This window comes from Brassica rapa, chromosome A05, assembly GCF_000309985.2.
Source record: "Brassica rapa cultivar Chiifu-401-42 chromosome A05, CAAS_Brap_v3.01, whole genome shotgun sequence".
In the NCBI taxonomy this organism is placed as follows: domain Eukaryota; kingdom Viridiplantae; phylum Streptophyta; class Magnoliopsida; order Brassicales; family Brassicaceae; genus Brassica; species Brassica rapa.
The window spans coordinates 14380171-14406694 of record NC_024799.2 but is presented as its reverse complement, the minus strand read 5'-3'; the positions used below and the strand labels follow the sequence as shown (position 1 = coordinate 14406694).

Sequence of the window (26524 nt, the reverse complement as noted above, 5' to 3'; positions counted from 1 at the left end):
AGACTATTGGTGAGGTATAGAAGAAGACTATTGGTGAGGAAGAGAAGAAGATGTGGTCGTTTATATAGGAGTGGGGTTGGATTTGGTATAGTTTATTAATATATAAGTAATCGCGTTTTCGGTTTACTTATAAATCTATAAAGGTCTTGCTTCTTCGGTTTTCTCTGTGGGTCGGGCCTACAAATGTATTATGAGTTTTATTTTTAAATGAGATTCATCGCGTTATATGAAAACCAAAACAATTATAGTTTTTCCATATTGTAAACTGTCTTCGTTTAACATGAGTTAAGAGTTCTTTTCATCATTGTCTCAGATAAGTCTGAGTTATAGAGTTGCGCCGTGTGTATTATAATATTTCACTTTTTGCTCGCTTCTTAAGCTGTCCACGTGTCTTTTTTGTGGGCCCCAACTCATATTGGTTTGGTTTGGTAATTAGCAAAAGTCTTTTGATTTTATTTTTCTTGGTTCTCTGTGTTTGGTTACCAAACTCTGCCTTTTTGTCTTTCAGTAGATTAGGGTTTTTGTGGTTATCGTTCTTTCACTTTTCTTCAGCCTCCCCACCTCTCTAAATTTGGTCAGCAAACACAAACTTTTCTTTCAGATGTTAAATAGTAGAAACCACCCTAGCAAACTCACCGCCACAATCCCAGCAAACGCCGCCGCCTCTGAAGACCACCCCCTCCCTCCGCTTCCTTCCTTCCTTCCTCCAACAACGACCTCAAGAACATCTCCGCGTCGACTGGAGCAAAATCCAACTCAGACCCCGAGGAATCAGAGGACGCCGTCATGGACGAAGATGAGGAAGACTTCGCCCTCGAACCTGATCAGGATTCTTCGATCCGCACATTCACCGCCGCTAGACTCCAGTTGCTGGAGCCAACGGTTCGAGTCGGAACACTAAGATCAAGACGAAGATCTTGACGGTAAAGCTTAGGCTGGCTTACGTTCAGTCTCGGCGATTGTGTCGACGGATAAACCCATGAACTTCCAAGGAGAATGTTCCTTTTGTTAGAACAACTTGTAAACCTTTTTCTTAGTTCGTCGTAATTATCATCTGCTCTTAGATAAACATTTATTCTCATTTGTATCTCGTCTGAGTTTAATGATGACTGGTAATGGAACAGAAGGTTTGCAGTTGCTATCCGGGAAGTATAAAGAGAAGAGTCTGAAATTAGATTGAGTATGCAATGTATCAACTGTTTAACCATGGCGCTATGAGCTTGGTGGTGATCGACATGAGATCACTGATCTGATCGACATTAGCGCGTGATCCTTAACATTTGTAATAATTCTTCTCAATCAATAAAGTGTTCTTAACTATCTTGATGATTAACAAACTAACCGGTGGTTGTATGAAATCGAAACAATACAAGTTAAAAGTTACTCACACAGAGCACGAGTTAAATCATGGTTTTGGTATTTTAAATAAATTTACTCTTCTTTTGTGAGAAATTTTACTCTTCGAATTCAATTTCAACTGCCATGAAATGCCATGTGCCATTTTGTACTTTACAATTCTTTTGATCAATTTCCTTGTCCAAAGTGTACTCTTCTTTTGAATCAATTAAGGTTGCACTATTGTACTCTTTTCTGTTCACCTTTTAAGTGTTTGGAATAAACGGTTGAACATGTTTAGGGTGAAGCTTCGAAGCCAAGATAGTTTTAAAAGTAAAACCTCGTACAATCACAATCAACCAACTAATTTTTGTTTTACCAAAAAACTAACTAATTTTTTGCGGACTAAACCCACGGGTTGGAGTATTACCTAAAACCACAGTTGAGTTTCTACACTGCTGCTAACTTGTAAAACGTAATTATGTTTCATTTGTGATCAAACTCAATTCATCAAAATCATTAAGAGTTGTTAACCACTTTAATTGGTGCTTGTTAATTAGTGAAAATGCATAAGCTTGTGAAGACTGAAAGCAGAAGAGTTGTAGCAAATGTCAGCTTTCATTCACCTAAAGTTCTCTCAGATCTCAAATACATATAACTAGTTCTCTCACACAAGCTTTAGATCACCACCAATACACATTTTGTTTTCACTTTATCTCTTAAGGTCAGGAGGCAACCAAATGTTGCACATCTATAAGCTTATTTACCGTTTAACATTTGGTTTCCTCTTCTTTTTTTTCTCTCATTTGGTTTCAGCTTACACGTTCATAGAGTAAGCTTAAAACGTGCCTGTATATGATGATGTTATTTTCAAAAAACACCAAAATTTGAGGACAGAAAAATTGATTGAAAGCAAGTTTTAATCACACCTGAAAGCAAGTTTTAATCAACTTCTCTAACACACATTCAATTCAAATAAAATATTTAGAACTGTGACGTCATATCTTACATCTCTAGACATTGATTCAACAAACTTTAAAAATCGAAGGGATAATCACTAAGAGCACCCGCAATGGGAATTCTTAAGGGGAGTCTTTAGGAAAAAAATAATTAAAAATCAGTGGATCCCACCGAAAATTAAAGATCAAATCATTAAAATCTCTAAATAAGGACTCTTTTTAGTGAATCATTGCCCTATTTGCGGGTCCCCACGACATGTGGCGACCAGCGATTGGTTGATATTTTTTTTTAAATTTGAAAAAAAAAATACTTAAAAAATCAAAATACACTTTTTCTAAGGACTTCTCTTTGGATAACACGATTGCGGGTGCTCTAAGAATCAAAATCATCCAGGAAAAAATCTAAAAAAACACTGAAACGTAACCACGACATAAAGTGAAAGACAAAGTACTCTTCCAGTGTCCAGTGAAAATGCTAACATATTCATGTCGACATCCACATTTTCATTAATGGCTCGTGACTCATCCATTGGTTGCCATTAAATATAGAGAGAAATCAAAAGTACACATGTCGTCATCTACAAATCATTGACTCGCCAAACGAATCATCAATCGCCACATGTATCTCTTTTATGCCCACCAATTTATTTTTTTCCAAAATACATCGTAATATCGTATGCCTTAATTTAATTGGCAATAATTCTTCAAGGAACTAGAAACTCGATATGTATCTTATCTAAATAAATAAAAACTATCGTAGAGCTTCGATTTCGGAAACAACATATTCAACGTCTGATTGATAATTAATTATGGAGAAATTATGTTACCATTGGCCTATATTATAATTTTTTTTTTAAAACTTTTAATTGTTATTTTTTAGTATCACTAGGTGATTGTTTGTGCCTTGCACGAGTATCTTTATAATTCGTATACGTAGTAGCTAAGCTCGAAATGAATATAACTTTATCGAATAAATTTAAGAATACAATTTCAAATTTGAAAACCAATAATTGTGAAATAACATATAGACGTCCATAGTTACAATGCATAATAATTTTCAAATTAATAAATTTATATTATATTATCTAATCTAAAAATATTTATATAATTATCAACATCGAACCAACCAACTAATATGGAATGAACATTTTGTGATGTTCAGAAAATCAAACAACTCATATGATTGGGTTGGATATTACATCTTATTCCTTTTATGGAATACATGACGAAAAATTTGTCATGCATATAGCAAATGCTTTATTTTACTAACTTTTAATCAAAACCATAAATTAAAAGTTAAAATAAAGCATTTGCTATATGCATGACAATTTACACAAAAAAAACCCCATTAATTATAGGGATCCCTTAATTATATACATAATATGTTGTAAAAGAAAGGTCAAAATTCGTAGGCTTGTCTCCTTCAGACGGTCACAGTTCTTATGGTCTTAGAGACTGTTCATTTAAAATTTAAATAAATCCTACTCCCTCCGTTTTTAATATAAGTCGTTTTACAGCTATATGCACATAGATTAAAAAAAATTATTAATTTCTTATATTTTCTAAACAAAAATATTATTAATTATTTACCTAACCACAATTCAACCAATAGAAAAATAGAAGATATATTACCATTGATCATACAACATTAATTATTAATAAATTTTACATAGAAAACCGAAAACGACATATAATTTGGAACAAAAAAGTTTCTCTAAAACGACTTATATTAAGAAATGGAGGTAGTATATCCGTATGGTGGTTGAGTAGGTCTTGCGTTTGTCTCGACCCTATTTATTAACAAAAAACGTCTTTTGTTAAGAAAAATGACAATCTCACAAATTTTGCTCTTCATAAATGTTTATGTGAGATTGTATATATATCGTACTCCGTGACAAGTGAAGGATCTAATTTTCTTTCTCAAAATTAAATTACTTGTCAATTTTTTTTATTTATAACATTAATTAATTACTTTAAATTAATTTGATTAGTTTTATAAATGTTATACTATTATTTAAAATATTTATTATATGAAATTTTATATTTTAGGCATATTGTATTCAATTTTTAGAAAGATAACTATAATATGTAAAAGTTTTTATAGTAATTTAAACTTGTATTTATTATTCAAAAAAACAAATCCATACTAAAATGTGGTTTTAGAAGCCCATATAAATAAAAAAAAATATAAACTATTAGGTCCAGTCCAGAAAACAAAACTAATTCGAATCCAAACAAAAACTAATTTAGACCCAACAAAAGTATTATTGGACTTTAAGGCCTGGGCTAAAAGATTCAAAATAGTTACACGAAGAAGGAATTGAAGCTGGTTTTAGGTGTGATTGAGATATCAGTTTAGACCGACTAAGCTTTTGTGTCAGATGTAGCATGAGATAAACAAATTTTATCTCATTTAAAGAATGTCAGCTCTCTGGCCGCCATACCATGTGAAGTCCGATGGCCAATCTAAAGTAAATCCATGTTTGATATCATGAGCTCGAATGTATATAGAAGAAATGATTGTCAATCTTTTCTTTTCTTTCTACTTACCTTTGTCCACTGAGGAAATGCTCTGAAGGGACTTCAGTCTTGCCATGAAACCTTATGCAAATTATGTCGGTATTGTTGGCTAATCGTCACCAAAAGGACTTCCTTTTTTCGCTAGAATAACTACCATGATGTCGTCTCCACGGTTCTTAAGTTTAGGCTTCTACAAGTTTGTATAATATGTTTTAAGAAGCTCAGTGGAATTGTGAACTATGCGAGGATGTATCTTTGGAATAAGACCGATTGGCCATTGTTTCTTCCCCACACGGCAAGGTTTTCATTCATGCTTGATATTGCTTCATTTCAACTGAATATAAAATGAGAGCTTTTCTCCACAAATTACTGAAGCAGCTTCTCGTTTTACTTATTGGACCGATCGAGTTTCCTTTTGTATCAGTGGTGGAGAAATAGATTTAGATGGCTATTGGACATTACCTCATCATGTCAGATTGTTATGGCTGAACAAAATTGTTTACATTGTTTGCAGTTTCAGTTGCCTCAATTGTAATTAGAAAGTTTCAGAAGTAATTAAGTAGATGTGTGTTACTCATACGTCCAATGAAAGGAATAACAAACCGAAATATATGATGATATTTATCCAAACCAGAACATGCACTGAGAGACCAATCTGTTCTAATTATGGGCAACAAAAGACAGAGAGCCAAAACACAATGTGTCCGACATCTCCACAGCAATAGAAATGCACGATCATGTTGCAGTGACTACTCTGTATGTGAAATACCTCATCATCTTCATAATCAACCACCAACACAGGATACTCATGTGGAGCGTCAACGTGCATGTAGGACTGCCCGCTACGGTACACCCTGAGGCGGATCACTGCACCACAGACGCATTGGTAATCCATCTTCGTCAAGCCGCGATCCCAGAAACACTCACGAATGATCGGTTGTGCTGCCATGCTGCTACCAAAAAAAAAGATAAATAGCATGTATCAATCGAATCATGTAAAATAAACCCATAGACATTAGACAAACTGATAGAGAGGCGGAAGCTTTATTAACGAATTCAAACTCAAACTCTCCAGGAGAATTCGAATTCAAGCTCGGATCTCGTTCTTGACGAAACGTTGACGAAAACAATAGGTTAAGGGTTCTCCTCTTGAAGCTAAGATAGCTCGATTTACAAAAGCAATGTATTAAATTCAACGTGAGTACTACAAAGATCTTAAGAAGAATATATATATATATATATAACCTAAATAGATAACTCCTAATCATAACTGGAAAATAACTTGTAATTATCTCTGAAATAAAAGAAAACCAAAACAACTAGAATATCCTTTGCTTGGCGCGCAAGTAAGACGAACAGCTTGTAAGTCTTCAACGGCTAATAGATGCACTCCATCAGGTCCCTCCCGGTGAGGAAAGCTTCGTCCCTGAAGCTAAAGGCTCATTCTCCCCATGAAAGCGCGACAGATGCTTGATGTAAAACACGTCGTGCATACGGAGGTGAGTAGGAAGACGAACCCGATAGGCATTGGGGTTGATGCATTCATCGACTTCCACAGGACCAATCTTCCATGAACGTAGCTTGTTATATTAATGCAGAGGCATCCTGTCTCTAGTAAGATACACCCAAACCAGATCACCTATCTTAAAAATGACCTCGCGGCGCTTGACATCAGCGGCCTCCTTATACTTCGATGTAGCCTGTTCCAGCTTATCCCGAGCACTACGATGGAGAGCTTCTAACTCTGTAACAAAATCAATTGCCTCTCCATGATGACGCCCCTTGTCTGGTAAGACTGCTAAGTCCAGAGGACAACGAGGTACCATCCCATAGATCCCCTGAAAGGGGCTGTAACCCAATGATCGATTGACGGCATGGTTATGTGCAAACTCATCCTTGCACAACTTGGAGTCCCAAGACTTAATGTTATCGCCAACAAGACAGTGAAGGAGATCACCCAGAGCACGATTTGTAACCTCAGTCTGACCATCCGTGTGCGGGTGATACGCAGTGCTCATGTCAAGACTAGTACCCAGCAGTTTCCATAGAGAACGCCAAAAATGGCTGAGAAACCGAGTGTCTCTGTCCGAGACAATAGAGGACGGAAGACCATGTAACCTATAGATTTGTCGAAAGAACAGTGTAGCAACGTTGACCGTATCGGTTGTCTTCTTGCAGGGATAAAATGAGCCATCTTCGAGAAGCGATCGACGACGACAAAGATGGAATCAAAACCCCGTTGTGTCCTTGGTAAACCAAGTACAAAATCCATACTCACATCAGTTCATGGCTGTGTAGGAATAGGCAAAGGAATGTAGAGACCCACATTCGTCGCTTTTCCTTTGGCCTGTTGACACACTCGGCACCATGCAACAAAACGCTCCACATCTCTCCGTAGAGTGGGCCAAAAATACGAGTGAGAGACCAACTGTAATGTACGGTCCCTGCCGACATGACCTTTTTTGTGAAGTTCGCTGATGATCTGGAGCCGCAAACTACACTCAGGCACGCAAATACGAAGGTATTTGAACAAAAAGCCATCATCCAATGTGAAATTAGACGCGATCCCAGCCTGGATGTCATGTAGAATCCTTGCAAAGAAGGGGTCTGTCGGATATAACTCTGCCAAAGAAGAAAAGCCGATCACAGAGGTATGCATAGTGGACAGCAGTGTGTGACGACGACTTAGAGCATCGGTGTGAAAGTAAACTGCTGCAAGTATGCTATCCAAGACGCATGTCGAGAAGATACTTTCGCTTGGCTGTCAAGATGGCGCAGGGCATCATGATCTGTGAATAATATAAACTCCTTGTGTACCAAATAGTGGCGCCAATGTTTCACCGCTTGCACTATAGCATAAAATTCCACGTCATAAGTGGAGTAACGTCTCCGAGCTCCAGCGAGCTTTTCGCTATAATACGCTATGGGTCGACCCTTCTGGTTCAAAACGGCGCCAATGCCGAGCTTAGATGCGTTGCAGTGCAGTTCGAATGTGGTTTCGAATCAGGGAGAACCAGAATCGGGGCCGTGGTGAGATTTTCCTTGATCAGTTCGAAGGCTGAGGCCGCTTCAGGAGTCCACGAAAAAGCACCATCACGCATACAACTTGTTAAGGGTGCCATTATGATACTGACATGATTCACAAACCGCCGGTAAAAAGATGCCAGACAATGGAAGCTTCGTACCTCCGAGACCGTCTTTGGTGTTGGCCAAGAACGGAAAGCTTCAATCTTAGAAGCATCAACAGAAAGCCCCTTGGACGAGACGACATACCCCAAGAAAAGAACTTCCTCGACACCAAACTCGCATTTGTGACGTGCTGCAAAAAACTTCTCCTGTCGTAAGATCAACAACACTTGGCGGAGATGGTTGATGTGGTCCGACTCGGAAGCACTAAAAATAAGGATGTCGTCGAAATAGACGACCACAAATTTACCGATGAATGGACGCAAGGCTTGTTTCATAATCCTCATAAACGTACTGGGTGCGTTGGATAAGCCAAATGGCATGACAAGCCACTTGAATAATCCCTCTCTGGTCTTGAATGCTGTTTACCATTCATCGCCAGGTCTGATACTGATCTGGTGATATCCACTTTTGAGGTCGATTTTGGAGAAGATGACAGCGGAGCCAATCTGATCGAGCAGGTCGTCTAAGCGTGGAATAGGGAAACAATAGCGTACTGTGATTTAGTTGATGGCGCGACTGTCCACACACATGCGCCAAGTTCCATCCTTTTTAGGAATGAGTAGAGCTGGTACCGCACATGGGCTGATACTCTCACGCACGTATCCTTTGCCTAACAGATCTTCAACCTGCCGTTGCAATTCCTCATGCTCAGTCGGGCTCATTCTGTAATGGGGTCGATTGGGAAAAGAGGCGCCTGGGACCAGGTCGATCTGATGCTGTATATCTCGTAACCGAGGTAGACCCGTTGGGAGATCGGCAGGGAACACGTCTGTAAACTCTGCCAGAACCCGTGCCAGTGTAGGGCTCGTCGTGGTGGTGAGTGTTCGTTGAGAAGAAGCCGGTAATAGCGCAAATGCGACACCTTACTGCTTTAGCTCTGCAAGAAAAACAGAGTACGAACAGAGCAATGTTGTGTTGCATGTTGTTGAAGTTTGATGCTGGAGTTGACGCGGTGGTGAAGGTGGAGCGGGAAGAGCGTCCTCTCGAGAAGGTAGTAACACGATTTTGTGAGCTTCCCAGTAAAAGGTGTAAGTGTTCAGCGCACCATCGTGAATGATTTTTCTGTCAAACTCCCACGGTCGTCCCAACAACAAGTGGCTGATATCCATCGGGGCGATGTCACAGTATGTGCAATCTTTGTAGAGTTCTCCAATCGAGAAAGCCACCAGAGCACGATGTGTGATGCGTATGTTGACTCTCTCGTCAAGCCAACCCAATGTATAAGGCGCAGGATGAGGTTCTCGTGTGAGGCCAAGCTTGGCGACTGCCTCCTCAGAGATTACATTGGGACAGCTTCCAGAATCAATGACGAACGTGCAAAGACGGTCTTTGATGATGCAGGTTGACTTGAATATGTTCGTGCAAAGCCACATGTTATCTTGTCGACGAGGAGCCGCACAAGAGTGTCGAACCACGAGCAACTTGACAGTGCCTGCCTGATCCGGCGTTGTCGTATCTTCGACGATGTCTTCATCTTCATAAGAATCATAGACAGCCTCATCCTCGCCGGTTTTGTCATCTGCGATCAGACCACGCCGAGTGTTATGCGGGCAAGCCGCTTGTCGGTGACCCTGCTCCCCGCAAGAGAAACACTTTATCGCAGGTATGCGATTTGAGCGTCTCAATTATTGATCATCTTGTGTCGGCTGCGGTCGTGTCGCCGTCGTGCCTGTGTCAGAGTCCTTGGCATGCGTTGATGGCACAGACGAAGTAGACTCTGACGTCCGAAGTTTTGACGCTGGAGAAGACAAATTGGAGGATGAAGAACGTGATTCCTGTTCAAAGGAGTCAACACGGCGGTGAGCCTCCGCAATTGACGTTGGATCGAACTGGGCCAATGAATTTTGAAGTTGAGGCTGAAGTCCTCCAATGAATCGCGACACGAGTTGATCTTCACTGTCATATATCTCTGTTCTTGTCAATAACAGAGAGAATTCCTCAGCATACTCTTCCACAGATCGTGATCCTTGTTTCAAGTTTTGAAGCTTGTTGTAAGTAAGACGATCGTAGTTGTGTGGTAGGAAAGTGGCAAGAAGGTGCTTCTTAAGCTTCTCCCAAGTCTGTATTGGAGTTCGACCTGTCCTGCTGCGCGTGATTTTCAACTGCTTCCACCACGAAGCCGCATGACCACGAAATCGCATCGCAACCAATGGTACTCTGCGCTCCTCAGGAACCTGTTTGAAATCCAGAATTTCCTCAACTGCCACCATCCAATCCAGGAGTGTGTCACCACGAACTCCGCCTAGGAACTCCGGGATCTCTACCTTGAAACCCGCTTCCCAGCGCTGATCTTGGAGACGTCCTCGATCGATGACCTCAGCAGGTCGTTGATTATGGTGTCGTTGATCACCAAACGGTCCTATCCTTGCAAACGGATTAACCCTAACATCCTCATTCTATGCGTCGTCGTCCTCGTTGATAGGAGGAAGTTGAGCAGCGAATCTCTGTGCTAGCATGTCTCCCATAGCTGAATGGTGGTCTGAATGTTCTCTTTCATAGCTGTAAGCGTTTGACGAAGTTCCGTCCAATCTGTAACATCACGGTTGTTCGGAGCGTCGTTTTGTTTCTTTGGCGGCATTGTTGCAAGGAGAAGTTGATTCCCAGAACGTACTGTGTCTGATACCAACTGATAGAGAGGCAGAAGTTTTATTAACGAATTCAAACTCAAACTCTCCAGGAGAATTTGAATTCAAGCTCGGATCTCGTTCTCGACGAAACAGTCGACGAAAACAATAGTTTAAGAGTTCTCCTCTTGAAGCTAAGATAGCTCGATTTGCAAAAGCAATGTATTAAATTCAACGTGTGAACTACAAAGGTCTTAAGGAGAATATATATACAACCTAAATAGATAACTCCTAATCATAACTGGAAAATAACTTGTAATTATCTCTGAAATAAAAGAAAACCAAAATAACTAGAATATCCTTTGCTTGGCGCGCAAGTAAGACGAACAGCTTGTAAGTCTTCAACGGCTAATAGATGCGCTGCATCACAAACACACTGTAATCAATTGTGCCTGAGTTCCATATAAACAAACCCAGATACAATAAAAGTTAAAACAAACCCAGAGACATTTAAACAAACCCAGAGACATTATGCAATCAGCACATTAATCGAATCCGAAAACCGCGAAAAAATCTTTTCGTAGAGAGAAACCAACATTGATACTGTTATAAATCACCAAAGTTGCTACTATCATGGAAAAAAAGATTATTTATAGATGGGGACAACCAAGAGTGGGCCAGAAAATACATTTTATTATTCTAAAAGTAGATTGAAAAACATTTTTTTGAAAGAATATACTGTTTCTAACTTATGAAATTACCTTCAACGGTGGAAACGAGAGAGAGAGGTCAAGAGTGGAGACGAGAGCAAGCTGGGTGACGACGGCGTGTAGTCCTTTCAAAGTGTCCAAAACATGGTTTTTGCCCACGCTGGGGTTTCATACTTTTCATTTTTAATATCATTTTGTTATGTTGCATTTATATATAATGTTTAAATTTGAGTAGAGTGCTCAGGTACTCTTAATGAGGCAAAAAGTGAGCTGGCGTACTCTCACGTGATCTGTCATACTCTTATCCATTCACATACTCTTGGAGAGAGTGGTTGATTACGAAAGTACCCTCACTGATTTAATGAATAAATTAATATTAATCGAATCATTCTCTATTCTTCTCTCTCCTCCTCGCCGCTCGATTCCGACTAATCCATAATCCAGGGCTCGGTCGTCGTCGAATCGTCTCGTCGAGTCTTCTTCTCGACTCCTCCCTCCTTGTTCATCGAATTGCGATCTTGGATGCTGGATCATTGAGCTATTAATTCAGTTTTACAGGGTATGTATCTCAAATCGTCGTTAAGACCGATGTATAGAATCGATAGAATCCACCATAGACGAACTCATTAGATAGAAGATTTCGTATTTGTGTATGAACTAATTGAGGATCGGAAAGTTTGAATGGTCTGTTTATTAGGGAATTCGATAACCAACAACTGTATAATTGAATGGAGAGTCGGGAATCAAAGCTGATTACAATTTGGTTTTGAATTGAAGTATTCTTATTCATTTGGTTTTCATGAACTAGTCGAGGATCGGAAAGGAATGGAGGAATGATTGAATGAATACTCTGAAAAATATTCATATTCTTATTCATAGACGTTCACGAGTTCACTGATTACTTAATTGATTACTGACACAGCTCTGTGACATGGTATAACTAAGTATAACTTTAATGCTATAACTAAGTAACCAAGTGTAACTTTAAGGGGTTTTTTCTATTGCAGACAATGTGTCCTTTTTCGACGAACATACACTTTGATTATGATGGACGTTATTCAAAGGATGGAGATGATTATGAATGGATTCCAACCGATGCTCGTTTGTATGTTATATCCTTTTAAGACATCATCGGTGGAGGAGATCACTTATTCGTTGTTGAAGGAGAGGATATGCAGGAAGATGGGAATAGATCCATTTGCGAAGAGGCTCAATTTGGGTTACATTCCATTGGTTGTTGAACCTAAGAGGCAATCATATATTTTGGATGATGAAGATGTGTATGTTTATCTAACATCAGTGGATAGAGAGCAAAGAAGAAGTATTTTGCATGTGGAGGACATCGAAAAATTGCAAATAGTTCGAATAACCGAGCAACTGTCAGGAGTTGGAGAGATCTCTTGTAGTAGGAACTATTGTGAGCGTGAGAGTGGATATGGAGAAGAAAAGAATGTAGGCACTGGTTTGGAACACGGTGAACATCCCCACAAGAAACATAAGAAGAGTAGGTTGTAATCCTTTCGTTTCAGTTTTGATGTGGATCGGGCTGTAAGCCTTTCACTTTCAGTTTTGGTGTTTTTATCGAATGGGATCGTTGTGAGCCGAAATAAAATAATTTATATTTGTGTGTTGATGAGTAAAGTGAAAGTAGTTTTCTATACTGGTATAACTACGATAGGTAAACTTAGTATGACTATGAGCAGGGGAGGTGTTGAATCTTTCATTCAACAGTTGAATGATCACAATGGAAGTGGTGAATATGGGTGTTGAAATGAGGTGGATTCATTTGTGTTAGAAAGTTTTCACCCATGTTGAAAAATGATTATGGTGGGGACACACACCACATGTTATATTCTTAGTTGTTGTTAAGGTTTTTTGCTTTTTTTTTTTCACAATATATGTTTTTGTGTTTATTTTATGCTATTCTTTTATATTTTTACACAAATTATCTACAAATGGAGACTAATTTTGTTTAATTTGGATATATAAACAAAATAATTATTAATTATTAAAATAGAGTGTTGAATTTTATTCAACAAAACAATTGAATCTTAAAACCATAGTACATATATTGAATAAAGTGGAGCAAAACTTCAAAATGAGGATTTGAGGGTTGATCACTCCAACCACGAAACCTCAAAAAAAAAACAAATCTTTATTATTTATTTACACTATGTGTGAGCTTTGTAAATTCTAAACTTTTTAATTTTATAAGTCATGAAAGTAGCAAGACTGTAATGTATTATTTATTATTAATGTTATGTTGGTTATTATTTAATCGGAATTATTAAAATTCCATCTCGTCGTTTGGTAGCAATCATATGGGAAATACATTGTGTTAGCATAGCTTTATCACTAAAACCGACCTCGTTAGATTTGATAACTCTCTATGGCACCAAATCAAGTTTATGTGTACGCGATCGTATGAGAAATGAACATAGGAAACACAATTGCATTGGTATAACCATAAAATCACCAATTCAAGTCGAGTATAACTAAGATTAATGAAAATAATTAAAAAGTACAACTTTGATGCATTCTGTGAAACTTAGTACCTGTTGAAACTTAGACCACGAAAAACCCTGATATTTCTTTTCCCGCCCAGCTTTTCGAATTTCTAATTTCTCTCTTCCTAATTTGCTAAACCCCAAAATCGTATAAAAGACCTTTTTTTTTAGGTTTTCCCCATATCTATCTCCAACTTCCTCTCTCATCTGCTCGGCTCCTCTCTCTCTATCTCAACTCCAACTTTTCCGTCAGATAATGTCGTCCAACCCAATAACGGCCGCTTCATCGTCCACGACCGGAGATATTACCGGTGGTCGGAGACGAGTAAGAACTGCGGGAATACCTACTAAATGTTCGTGCGGAGCGAGAATCGTCGAGTTAATATCCAAATCGACGCCAAATCCATACCGCCGGTATTATCGGTGTCACCATGCGGCTTCACTTAGGGTATTATCGGTCTCTCTATGTTCTCTTAAGCTGCTTGTTTAATTTTTTTTACATAATGTTGTGGGATCTAATATTGTAGCTGGAGAACGACGACCACGTCTTCAAATGGGTCGACGAAGCTTTCACCGATGAGATTCAACAGTTGGACTACCATGTTCGAATCCTAGAAGAAGAAGTTCAATTGCTCAAAGCAACAATAAGGAGCGAAGGTCCGAAAAAAACGGCTAAGATATCAGGATGCTGTGTCCCTGTTATTGTTGGCATCAGTGTCGTTGTAGTTCTAGCCGGTATTCATCTTGTACCCCTACATAAATAAATAAAGTATAAGGATCAAATTTTTGTTTGTCACGGTTAAATGTTAAGAAAAACTCGAGAGATGATGATATAACACTTACATCTTCATCTGCTAGGACATAGGTATAGTAAGGTCCACTGTTTGTAACGTAGGAATGGAAAGAGTAGATCCTGTGTAATTTGACTCTGAAACGCCAAGCCACGAGCCTGGGATAAGAAACCGCCGAAACCTCTGAAAGCTTGTTGTAGAATGCCATCTTGTTTGTAGAGAGACGAGAGAGAGAGATTCGATGAGAGAAGAGAGAGTTTCGAGAAGAGACCAGAGAAGTTGAGATAAGAGAGGAGACGATTTATTCGATTTAAACTTCTTAACTTCAAAACTCTTTAACTTCCTGTGGAGTTTCAATTTTCAAAGCAACTGTAGAGGAGAAGAGTCACAAGTGTAATGATTATTATAAGAGACTTTTTCAAGGGATTAATTGTGTTCTTTCGAGGAGTCCATCAATATCTACCACATAAGTGTTATACAACTAAATCAGTTTGTTTCACGTATTTTCACTAAATCAGTTCGTACACTAAATCACGTAGTTTCACTAAATGTTACACAACTAAATCAGTTTGTTTCACGTAGTTTCACTAAATGTTACACAACTAAATCAGTTTGTTTCACGTAGTTTTACTAAATGTTACACAACTAAACTGATGGAGAAGGTGATGATGATAGTAGACGGTGTAGTGTTGTGGCGTTTAAATGCAAGTGTAATGATTATTACAAGAGACTTTTTCATGAGAGAAGTCGTGTCTTCTCGAGGAGTCCATCAAATCACCCATAATTACAGGTTTTTCTCAAATCTTAATATTACCATTTTCATTTAATATATCAGATCGTTTTGGATACTGATCAACTCTTGCAAAATATAACAATAAAATATCTAAATTTCGTTACGTTTTACATAGTTTCAAATATTTATGCAATCTAAATTCTGAACTTTTTCTTAGTTTCATAACTTTAGACAATCTAAAAGCACTTAGTTTCACTTACTTATATATAGTTGTATATCTTAATAAATTAAAGTTATACAAAGTTACAGTTTAGTTCCAAGAGATGCGAGTGTCAGAAGGCGTGTGAGAGAAGTCATGTTCTTTAGAGGAGTCCATCGAATCACCCATAATTACAAGTTTTTCTCAAATCTTAATATTACCATTTTCATTTAATATATCGTATACATGCTACTTGCTTTCATTATATCCACATCAAGTCACCCTTACAGTATAATTAAATATATCCACTAAGTATAATTAGTTTTGGATACTGATCAACTCTTACAAAATATATTCCAAATTATAACAATAAAATATCTAAATTTCGTTACGTTTTACATAGTTTCAAATATTTGTGCAATCTAAATTCTAAACTTTTTCTTAGTTTCATAAATTTAGACAATCTAAAATCACTTAGTTTCACATACTTATATATAGTTATATATCTTAATAAATTAAAGTTATACAAAGTTACAGTTCAGTTCCAAGAGATGCGAGTGTAGATAATCAAAAGGCGTGTGAGAGAAGTCGTGTCTTCTCGAGGAGTCCATCATATCACACTTAAATGGATACGCTTCTTTTAATTAGGGTGAGTGGTTCACTAAATTTTAAGGGTTTATCACTTCTACAAATTTGTGATTTCTCTCACACATTAACCGTTTTCTTTTATCAGAATTAGACATGGAGAACTTGAACTTGGCTTCTCTCCCTCCTATAATGCTTCATAAGATTCTCTCTAAGGTGGCAACGAAGAGTATCCGAGACTTTGGTTCTTCAAGGATTGCTTTTCCCGGGTTCAACGAAGTTGGAAGAGATGATTACTTCTACAGATCGGCCAATCTCATTTACCTGAATGACTGGGTAGACGAGGTCAATGCTGTTCGGACTTTCAAGCTTAAATGCTACCGTTTGGGTAATCCAGAGGCCATCTACCTGAGAGGTATGAACGAGTACTTCTTCCTCCATTTACTTGATGAAAGAAGGGAAAAAAATACATCGTGCTGGTGAGAGAGGGTGCGTGTTGGCACAATTTGTAGATGCTATGCTGAACTTAGCCTTTAGCGTTGATGGTAGAGGAATTGTTCACAACTACCCTGCTTTTACTCGTCAACATGTTGATGAGATGTTTCAAATCATCAATAGTTGGGATCTCACAGGCTATTGGAATTACGAAAAACCTCCCATGTTTCTATCTGTGGCTGAAAGGATAGATCCTAATGTGCCACATGATTGCTGGTTCTCCAACCTAGACCCTCCAATGTTTGTAGTTTCCCTAAATGGATCAAGATTACATTGAAAATGCGATCGTTGTTTCTGGAATTGTGCAGCTTGGGACTTCTGCAATGACATACACTTGACTGCTTGTGCCTGGCCCGTTGAAGATTAGTTGTGTGTTTATCACATAGAAGTTTTATCTACTTTTACTAAGTTGTTATGTAAATTACTCTTCACAATATGCTCTGTTATTTCTCTAGTTATAGCTATAAACATAATATACTTTCTCTGGTTATATATATAAACTAATTTTTTTTATTTGAACTTCAATAAATATATCAATAATAACAATTGTGGACTCTAAAAGTACGACTTAGTTCAATTTAGGATAACTTCAATTTATTAGTTGAATTTTTATTATTCTGCACAGTTACACCAAGGTTTACGATTACACCAAGTCTTACAAAGGTTTCGAAAGTTATGGAGAAACAGATCCGAATTTTATGTATCGGATCTGGATAGTCCGCGAAATGACTCTGGTTAGATTGTGTGTATGTTTGTTGAAGATTTATTACGATGTACAGTTTCACCAATGTTGACAATTTCACCAACTCTTACAAAGGTTTCAGAAGTTATGGAGAAAGATATCTGATTTTGGATGGTCCGCGAAATGGTCCTGGTTGGGTTGTAATTATGCAAGTTTCTGTTGGCCATGTGGTCTTTTAATAAATTTTCGAATTAAAATAAAGATATATTTAATTGAAAATCCGGTCAGTTTCGGCAGGAGTATCTCGGCTCTTTTTTTTTCGGGCAGGAGTACCTGAGCGTTTGATTCTTTAAATTTATTTTGATGTTTTTTTTTCATTCACACTAATAACAATTTATTTAAAATGTGTTGTTAAAAAAAATTATTTAAAATGTAACAGACTTATTTGATTGGAATTTGTTCATCTACTTATACTGAAATAATGTAAGGTTTACATATAAATTCGAATGCTTTATGTCATTTTTTCGTTAGTGGGTTGATTTTTAACGTTTCGTGCATTTTTATTTTTTTGAATATTTTTATTCTCTAGAGTCTATGACTTTGAGCTTTCAAAAAGGTCACAAAATTCACAACAAAACTTTATACCGATTGGGTTTTGACCAAAAAAAACAACTTTTTACCGATTGGGTATTTAATGTTGTTGGAGTAGTGTATTTTGCTACAACTCGGCGTGTTTCACGTTTAAGATGTCACACCTCATAAATAAAGTGAATAAGGTGACTTCTTAGTTTTCCCTAATCAACTAAAACATTATAACTATAATAATATCTTAAATGTGACCGTTACAAAAATATATAAAAAGGCAACAAGTAGCAACAAAAAACGGCATGGCAGGTAACTGATGGTCTGTACTATTCAGCATGATTAAGAAAAAATAAACTGAAATAGTTTTGACTAAGAAACGGATTCAAGGTGCAGATGTGTTTGGTTGGAAAACCTCGGTGTGGAATACATGTGCCACCTCTATAAATACCGTGAATGAGGGGTAAGCTTTCCTTAAACAAAACATAACTTGTTATAGTTCTCAATTTTAATTATTTTCTTGAATAGTGCGCGAAATGAATTCAAGATTCATCCGTTCGATTTCTTCGTCAAGGTTCTTCTAACCAATTCATCCTTCACATCACATGATTGTGTATGCTAATTTGACTTAGATGTATGTATTTATCTTATGTATTTTTCTATACATGCGATCGATGCAGGTCTGATGGGAAGAGTGAAAATGAAATGAACAACCTTGATGAAGAGAGAAGTAATAACACGGGTGTGAGTATCTTAAGTATGAGGGGAGGTGATGGACACAATAGTTACGCCACTAACTCTCTTCTTCAGGTTCTTTCATCTTCTATGTATTTTTTTTTCCTTTTTTTGTAAGACATAAAAGCATACACAAACTAATATTTATCATATATTCTGACTATACTCCAACTAGTTAGACTTCATAAAATATTTACAAAGTATAAACGTAAATGTCGATCGCAAGCAAGGGAAAAAAAGAAACAATCTGTTAAGTAATATTTGTAGCTCTCGTTGTTTTCTGCAGAGAAGAGTTTTATCAATGAGCAAGCCCATATTGGTTAAAAACACCAAAGAAATGATGACAAACTTGGACTTTCCCAAATGCATTAAAATATCAGATTTGGGCTGTTCTTCTGGACAAAACACATTTTTGGCGATGTCTGAGATCGTCAACACAATTAATGAGTTATGTCAAGAACGGAACCAAAACACGCCAGAGATAGATTGTTGTCTAAACGATCTCCCTGGTAATGATTTCAACACGACGTTCAAATTCATAAGTTTCTTCAACGAAAAGCTCACACGCAATACACCATGCTTTGTCTCTGGAGTACCTGGTTCCTTTTACTCAAGGCTCTTTCCTAGCAAGAGCCTCCATTTCATTCATTCAAATTACAGTGTTAATTACCCCTCTAAGGTATCATAAGTATTTAATTATAGCTTTCTACTTATAGACATTCAAAAGTGTTTTAAAAAAGACATTTACAATTCTTTATAAGTGCAAAGCTTATAACAATGAAATTTTGGTCTTATAAGGTTCCGGAAGGACTGGAGAAGAACAAGATGGGTGTGTACATAACAAGTTCAAGTCCTCTAAGTGAATACAAGGCTTACTTGAAACAATTCCAAAAAGATTTTACGACATTTTTAAGAATGCGGTCTGAAGAGATGGTATCTAATGGACGCATGGTTATCACATTATTCGGCAGAAACACTATAGATGATCCGTTGTACAGGGACTGTTGTCATCATTTGACATTGTTATCCGATTCTCTCCGCGACCTAGTCATCGAGGTACGTAAAATATAATAAGATATTCATTTTATATGTTCACGCATTGTTGATTGGCTTTAATGATTCGCTTCATCGTGATCCTTGTATAGGGACTTGTGAGTGCATCAACCGTGAATTCATTCAACATGCCATTTTATGATCCCACCGAAGAAGAAGTAAACGAAATTATTAGAAATGAGGGGTCATTCCAAATAAACGACTTAGAGACACATGCATTTGATCTTGGCCATAGTAAGGCAGAAAGTAGCTTGCAATCATGTAGAGCTAAACCAGGGGAAAAAGAGGCTAATTGCGTTAGAGCAGCGATTGAAACGATGCTCGTAGCTCACTTTGGAGATGCCATTAGTATCGATACATTGTTTGCAAAATATGCACACCATGTTTCTCAACATGCTAGCTGCATGAACAAAACGTCTGTCACTCTAGTGGTTTCATTGGTTCGGAAATAATCTTACTATACATCAAGGAATTAAAAAAAATACATCAAGGAATAACTTGTTTAATGCTCATTATTTGCTATGCCTCCAATTAAAAAAACAACTTGACACAAACCATTTATATACCACTTCAAATTTTTATATTTTCAGTATATAAATATTTTATATTTTTAATGATTAAAATTATGATATCGTACCCTTATTTAATTTATAAATTTATTCCATGGCAAAGTGTATTTACTTAGATAGTTCCATCACTCCATGTTACTATGTGAGAAGGAACAATTATGGTTTTATTGAAAACATTACATGCGTAAACAATACTGCTAGCGAGCATTATATAGTTCTTCTCTTTCTCACAGAAAATAACTAGTATCATTCTTCATGACAAGGTTTAATATATTCCTAACTGTTACGCTAAGTTTTCTTGTCCTCGTATATTCCGGCTGGCTGATATTCTCGTTCCCTAGTCTTCGGTTCTACTTTACGACCAGTTTCATATTGCATCGTCTTTGATTCTCTACCTATGACTATAGTATATGAGTTTTCAAAAAGGTCACAAAATGCATGCAAAATTTTATACTGATTGGGTATTAATGTTTGAGTAGTGTATTTTGCAACAACTCGGCGTGTTTTGGATTTAAGATGTCACGCCTCATAAATAAAGGGAATAAGGTGAAGTTTGACCAAAAAAAAAAAGGGGAATAAGGTGATTTCTCATCAATTATCTCCCAAATCAACTAAGGCCATCTTTATCGGAGTATTTAAAAGGGTCCTTAGACCATCATTATCGCTGGTTCTTAGGTGGGCTCTTAAGCCTAAGTTTAATTAAAAAAATTAAAAAAAATTTTTTTGATAAGAGGCGGGTGTCTGAAAAGCTTACGGAAGAACCAACTCTTGCTTTGCCTCTTCGTCTTTCTTTCTTCTTTTCACACAGAATCTCTTTTTCTCAGACCAAATTCAGAGAAAATCAACCTCGACAGAGAAGATCTCTTCTTCTTCTTCGCCTCTGTGGCTGTGGTTGTGCAGCCCGCGATGGACGACAATAACTCTGTCTACGTCGGAGGCTTCCCTTACGACATCACCGATGAAGCTCTCCCTTACGCAGACAAAGAAATAGTTTATGAGAATTCACATGGTTTTGAGAGGAGAGGTGATGATGTGTTGGATAGGAATGGTTACAAAGAGAGTTTTTGGAGGTGGAGAAGAAGGAGATTGGCGTGGGAGAGTGGTCCCACTAAAAATATTAAAAAATGATTAAGAATTCCTAAATGTCTCTTAGGGATAATCATGCTCTTAGAGCAGCATTATTGATAATCTCTTAAGAGAGTACCTGAACAAAAAATAAAATTAAATACATTAAATGATGAAAGAGAAGAATGGATTGAAGAACGCTTATTTGTAAGGAGATTTTGACCGAATGGGAAAAAATGAGCTCCACAGCTGTCTCTCATCTATTAGTGCTCTAATTTTTTAGAGATTAAAATTTAATTCAATAAATCATATCTGTTGAAATACTAGTATAAATATATGAGAAACAATGTTTGAGAGACTAAACCAATGTGGATGCTCTTAGAGGGGGTTTAAAGGGTTTGGGCCCCACAAAAGCATAAGACTCAATCCTATTACACCTTTAACACCCGGATACCCGACCATGAACTAGCGATCAGTCAATATAATGATCTCACTCATTGCCACACACGTCAAACCATAGACTTAACCGACTCGACATACAAGACCGACTCAATCTTATGACACCTTTAACACCCAGATACCCGACCATGAACTAAGAACTCTACAATGCACGTTTTTATATCCCGCCTCTCGCGGCTGGCTCGTCTTCTCTTTTCTCCGTGGGTAGCTCTCGCTAGACCACTACCCCATATTCTTGTGGATTCCACCACAGCTCCTTATTAAAGTGAAGCAAGACAAGGAGATGTGAAGGCCAAGCATCTCCACACCAAACTAAAGAAGAAGAAGCTATCCAAGCCATGAACAAGCCTCAAGAGAGTGATCACACGGCCAAGAAAATGAAAAGATGATCAAGGCGTGTGTGCAAGAAGAGAAGGAGGCTGTAGAGTCATGAAGTGTGTTGCAAGTATTCAAGACTTGTGCATCAAGGAAAGGAGCCAACAAATGAAACAAGAAGCAAGCCATTATGGATTCAAGGCAAGTAGAAGAAAAGATGCTGCATTGACTTGAAATGGAAGTTTGTCCATTCAGACTTGATCCACAAGCTACCATATTGACCTAACTTACCTTGCAAGGCAAGAATAGAGTTGTGTAGACTTAATAAGGGACGTTGGAAACCTCCAAGATGTCAAGGAAACCTGTTTGAATTTAAATATGAAAGGCTGGTTTCCTTGTGAAGAGAAAAATCACATGGGTGCATAAGAAAGGGAGCTGGGCTGTCACTATCAACCTAAGGAGACTGTGCCCCTCCTCCTGTCCCTTTCTACTCTTCCTGGACGTGCCATACCTTGGCTGTATCTCCTTTGGCATGTTCTGGTTCCCTACATAATTATTTGTTTATGTTTCCATGTTTTAATAATTGTTTAGTCTTGTGTATTGCCTATTTAAAGGCTTCTCCATCACTTGTACGTAATAATTATCCAGTATCAATACAAGTTCTCTCAGTTTATTTTCGTGGCTCTCTCTCCCTTACTTGTGTCTAAACAATACTCACAATGTAAGGATCTTAGAGTTATGGTTTAGAGGCTGTCTTAACTTTCTTTCTCTTAAGGCAGCCTAATACTTGTAAAACCTCACTCTAAACTCTTCTTTTATTTATCTTAAACTCTAGCTTACTGATTCTAATTCCTATTCTCCTTAAGTGAACAAACTGAAAGTGTTGTGTCACTTCTCAAGGAATAGATTCAAACTAGAGTCTTTAATCTGTTCTTAGTTTAATTCTAATTATTGTATCAATCTCACAGCCACTTAATCTCTCTAGATTCAGATGGTTGTGTAGATTATTTTGCTGAGAGGATTCAATCACAAGTTGATTGTCTCTTCCATTCTTAAAGAGTGAGTTCATTTCTTAGCTATTCATAGCTTTTCCAACACTCCTATGGGTGCCTAGCGTAGAACTACTACCCCACGTACTCCCTCTAGACTCTATATGATTCCCTTAACTCATGCTTAACCTTAACGTTATTCACTTATACACTCACTTATCCTTTCACATCCTTATTCACTTTCACTTATCCATTCTCATTCTCATTCACTTTCCTTTACACTTAGACTCGTACTTGAACTCCTTCACTAGACGCAAACCGTTATCGGTGTCACACACATTATACATTGCACTCAAGTTCTACTTATAGTAGCATTAACAATCAATAGTCATCTATTATCTTAGCATTCGTTTCTTACTAGTCTCCTAGCTTTCATTCACAATCAACATATGGGAGTACACAAGCCAATCATACAAGTATCATTTACCAATCAATCATCACCACAACAACAAAAGACAGTTCATTAAGTCCCATTTAACAGTATGAGGGTTCTTATGCATCATGATCCATTCATCTATCAACCTAGTAATAAACATGTTCTATCAACCTAGCTCTCAAACAAGGTCTAATCAAACCTAACTCTAACATAAAGGAGTATACAGTACATGGGAACAAGATGGGTTCAAGACACTCCACCTTAGCCTAGATCTGGATCCGGATCTGAAACAAGAGACAAAGGGGATGAGATCTGGAACAAGTAAACAAGAGAGCTGCGAGATCTGACCACCGCCACCAATCGGCTGCAACCGCCACGACCACCACCACACGGCACCGGCGAGGAGGAGGGAGAGAGGAGAGAGATCACGGAGAGAGAGAGAGAAGAAGAGAGACGGCTCAGGGGAGAGAGAGCTCGACGGTTAGGGTTTTCGGTCTCCGGGAATTCTCTGCAGAGCTTCGCTTCAGTTTCTCCATGAGACAAAAGAAGGGGCTGCAACTCATTTTATAGGAAAATGTGAAGGGAACCCTAGGTTTTTGTCAAATGGGCCGTAGAAGGGTCCATTCCTTTATGAAACTTGTTGGGCCAGGAACCGGGCCGTTACAATTCTCCCCCACTTGAATGGAATTCGTCCCCGAATTCCGTGTGTCGATACTCCAACTCTAACATCTCGAACCCAAATGGGTAAACAACTCGTCCTTTGAAATCTAATGGTTCATGCAACAGACCAGGTTCCATATTCCTCACGGAGATCAACCGTCCTCTTAAATCCCAAATCGATTCTCCAACAGCGTTCTCATCTCTAGATTGCTTTCATCTCATATGCATTTCTATATCACCAGCACTCTTGTCGACGTAATTCTCTGATGGTCATGTACCTCTTCTATCCTTTCATAAAGCAGCTCATCATCAACAATTATATCTGCTAAGCGGTTTCCTGGATCATCTCAGGCTCGAGATTCTGCCTCCCACACTTTGGTCCAACATAAGAGATTCAACATGGTTGTTCACACAATTCTCATAGGGGATATCCATTTGCTCGAGTCGTAGCTAATGTCTTGCATGGATTCAACTATTATCAGATCCATTAACCAACTTCCTCTCTAAGCTCAACACACATGTACACCACATAGGTTGATTGCCATGTCCTTGGCGACCCAACAACAAAAATATATTGTTATCATATTCCATTTCTATTTTGACACATACAACTCTTGCATCAATCATATACGGCCTCACACCCCACTATTCTCAACTAACAAGTCTCAACTGCAAAGCTCCATTAAAACCCTCTTTATCCTTACCCATGGCAGTTCCTCTTCGAATTCTGATAAATCTGTTTGCTGCCCACTATAATGCCCATTGCGTCTGATATACCTTGGATTTGACCCGTTTTCATCCATGGTATATAAGTGTTTTCACTATATATATATCTATGTTTTCTACTCTTCTAGGTATGTTTTCAGGTTCAGGTGCATTTCGGAGTAAAGCTATGACTTTGGAGCATTTTGGAGCTTAAAGGACATTTCACCCGAGCTGACCATGTAGAGGTCGACGAGAGGAAGAACAATCGATCGATGCGCATCAGTGCTGTCGATCGACACCAAGAGATGCCTCGACAGATGAAGATTAATATCGATCGATGTACACAAGTACCATCGATCGATGTCGAGACAGTAGACACGCGACATTTTGGATCCAGCGGATTTAAAACCCAAGGCCAAGCCAAATTACAAAAATACCCTGACGAGTTTTTAACCTAGTAGATTATATACTGCCTAAGTGTTTTGACGGCAAATGAGAGCTTTTTGTTACAGTTTTACTTTGAGAGAGAAGAGAGAGTTTTGGAGAGAAGATCACTTGTGATTGGAACTCCTTGTTTCATTTCTTTTCATCTATTCTATGAATTCCCATTTCTTCATTGTTATGAATTGCTTTGCTATGTCTGAGTAGTTCAATTATTAGATCCAGGGTTCAGATAGGTTTGTGGGATTAGCCCCAAACTATAGATCTGCCTTGTTGTGATATTCATGATAGATTTGTATTCATTGCTTGTTTTAGCCTTGCTAACTAGAACTTGATCATAGGATTGCATACTCAAGCACCCTTGTTATCCCATCCTGACATCTATCTATCATATTAGGACTGCTAGAGAGGGATAACCGCCAATTTAGTATCTTAATAGGGGATATCATACTCGCGTATAGGCCTGGCTAGAACCCGTCGATCGATGTCCTCAACTGATTATCGGTCGACGTAGGCAAAGGTGTATCGGTTGACGTCCCAATAGGAGCATCTGTGACACCCCCGATCTGGTCTAACTATAAGTTGAGTTGATCAGCCGTGCAACAATCGAACAAGAACATGCACAGCCGATCACTCGTAACTGAAACCAAACCGAGAAGCCACAATGTGTACATAAACGACTAACCCGAAGTTCCCGAAATAAATCCAGGTACCTTAGGCCAACCGCCTAAGTACACATATCCTATTAGGTACAACACGAGGCTTTACAACCTTAAGAGTAATACCCAATAGTTGGTTTGTCCGGACAAGGACTAATACCATTTGGAACCCGTACTTTAAAAACATTCTTTATACACTATATACTTATTCATTTAAAAGAATCTTACAAAATCTTATAGATTAACCTCGAGGTTTTCGGTCAACAAACCTTATACATAAAGTATATCAAAACGACTGCAAGGATAATAAAACTACCGCTGGCTAATGCTGTTCCTTCCCGTCCTAGAGTAAAGGTCTCCCACCTACTGGTTACCTGCATATCAAATGAGTCATGAGTAACTAGTTTACTCAGTGAGTCTAATCCCACACCCAAACACATATCAATAGTATCCCGAGCAAGCGACACCATTTGAATGCAGTGGAATTATATTCCATAATTAATATAATTATAAGGCCTCTCAATCTATCCATGTGAATCTATCTTAAACATCACCTCCATCAGATATTCCAAGATAGAACATCCAAC

At 38.0% G+C, this 26524-nt stretch overlaps 1 protein-coding gene across 3 annotated transcripts; it reads left to right on the top strand.

Moving 5' to 3' along the window:
* On the top strand, positions 1–24794 carry LOC103848483 (salicylate/benzoate carboxyl methyltransferase-like). Of its 3 annotated transcripts, none has more exons than XR_004458360.1 (5): positions 1–18661; positions 18873–19265; positions 19385–19642; positions 19732–20754; positions 20789–24794. XR_004458360.1 is itself a non-coding variant. In XM_033292115.1 (5 exons), the coding sequence occupies exons 1-5, from the start codon at positions 18388–18390 to the stop codon at positions 20089–20091; spliced, it is 1179 nt and encodes a 392-aa protein (XP_033148006.1). In that variant the 5' UTR covers positions 1–18387; the 3' UTR covers positions 20092–20778. The 3 variants fall into 3 exon arrangements, 2 of the variants coding, with proteins under 2 accessions (XP_033148006.1, XP_033148005.1); XM_033292115.1 differs by lacking the exon at positions 20789–24794 and having other exon boundaries at positions 1–18425; positions 18532–18661; positions 19732–20778; XM_033292114.1 differs by lacking the exon at positions 20789–24794 and having other exon boundaries at positions 19732–20778.
* Positions 24795–26524: the final 1730 nt, after the last annotated feature.

What these genes read in the sequence shown, in the direction of transcription:
- LOC103848483 (XM_033292114.1), top strand. Translation starts at nt 18,488, where the DNA reads ATGTATTTATCTTATGTATTTTTCTATACATGCGATCGATGCAGGTCT. An exon ending in CCACTAACTCTCTTCTTCAG is followed by an intron (nt 18,662 to 18,872) that starts GTTCTTTCATCT and finishes TGTTTTCTGCAG; the next exon opens with AGAAGAGTTTTATCAATGAG. An exon ending in TCCGCGACCTAGTCATCGAG is followed by an intron (nt 19,643 to 19,731) that starts GTACGTAAAATA and finishes ATCCTTGTATAG; the next exon opens with GGACTTGTGAGTGCATCAAC.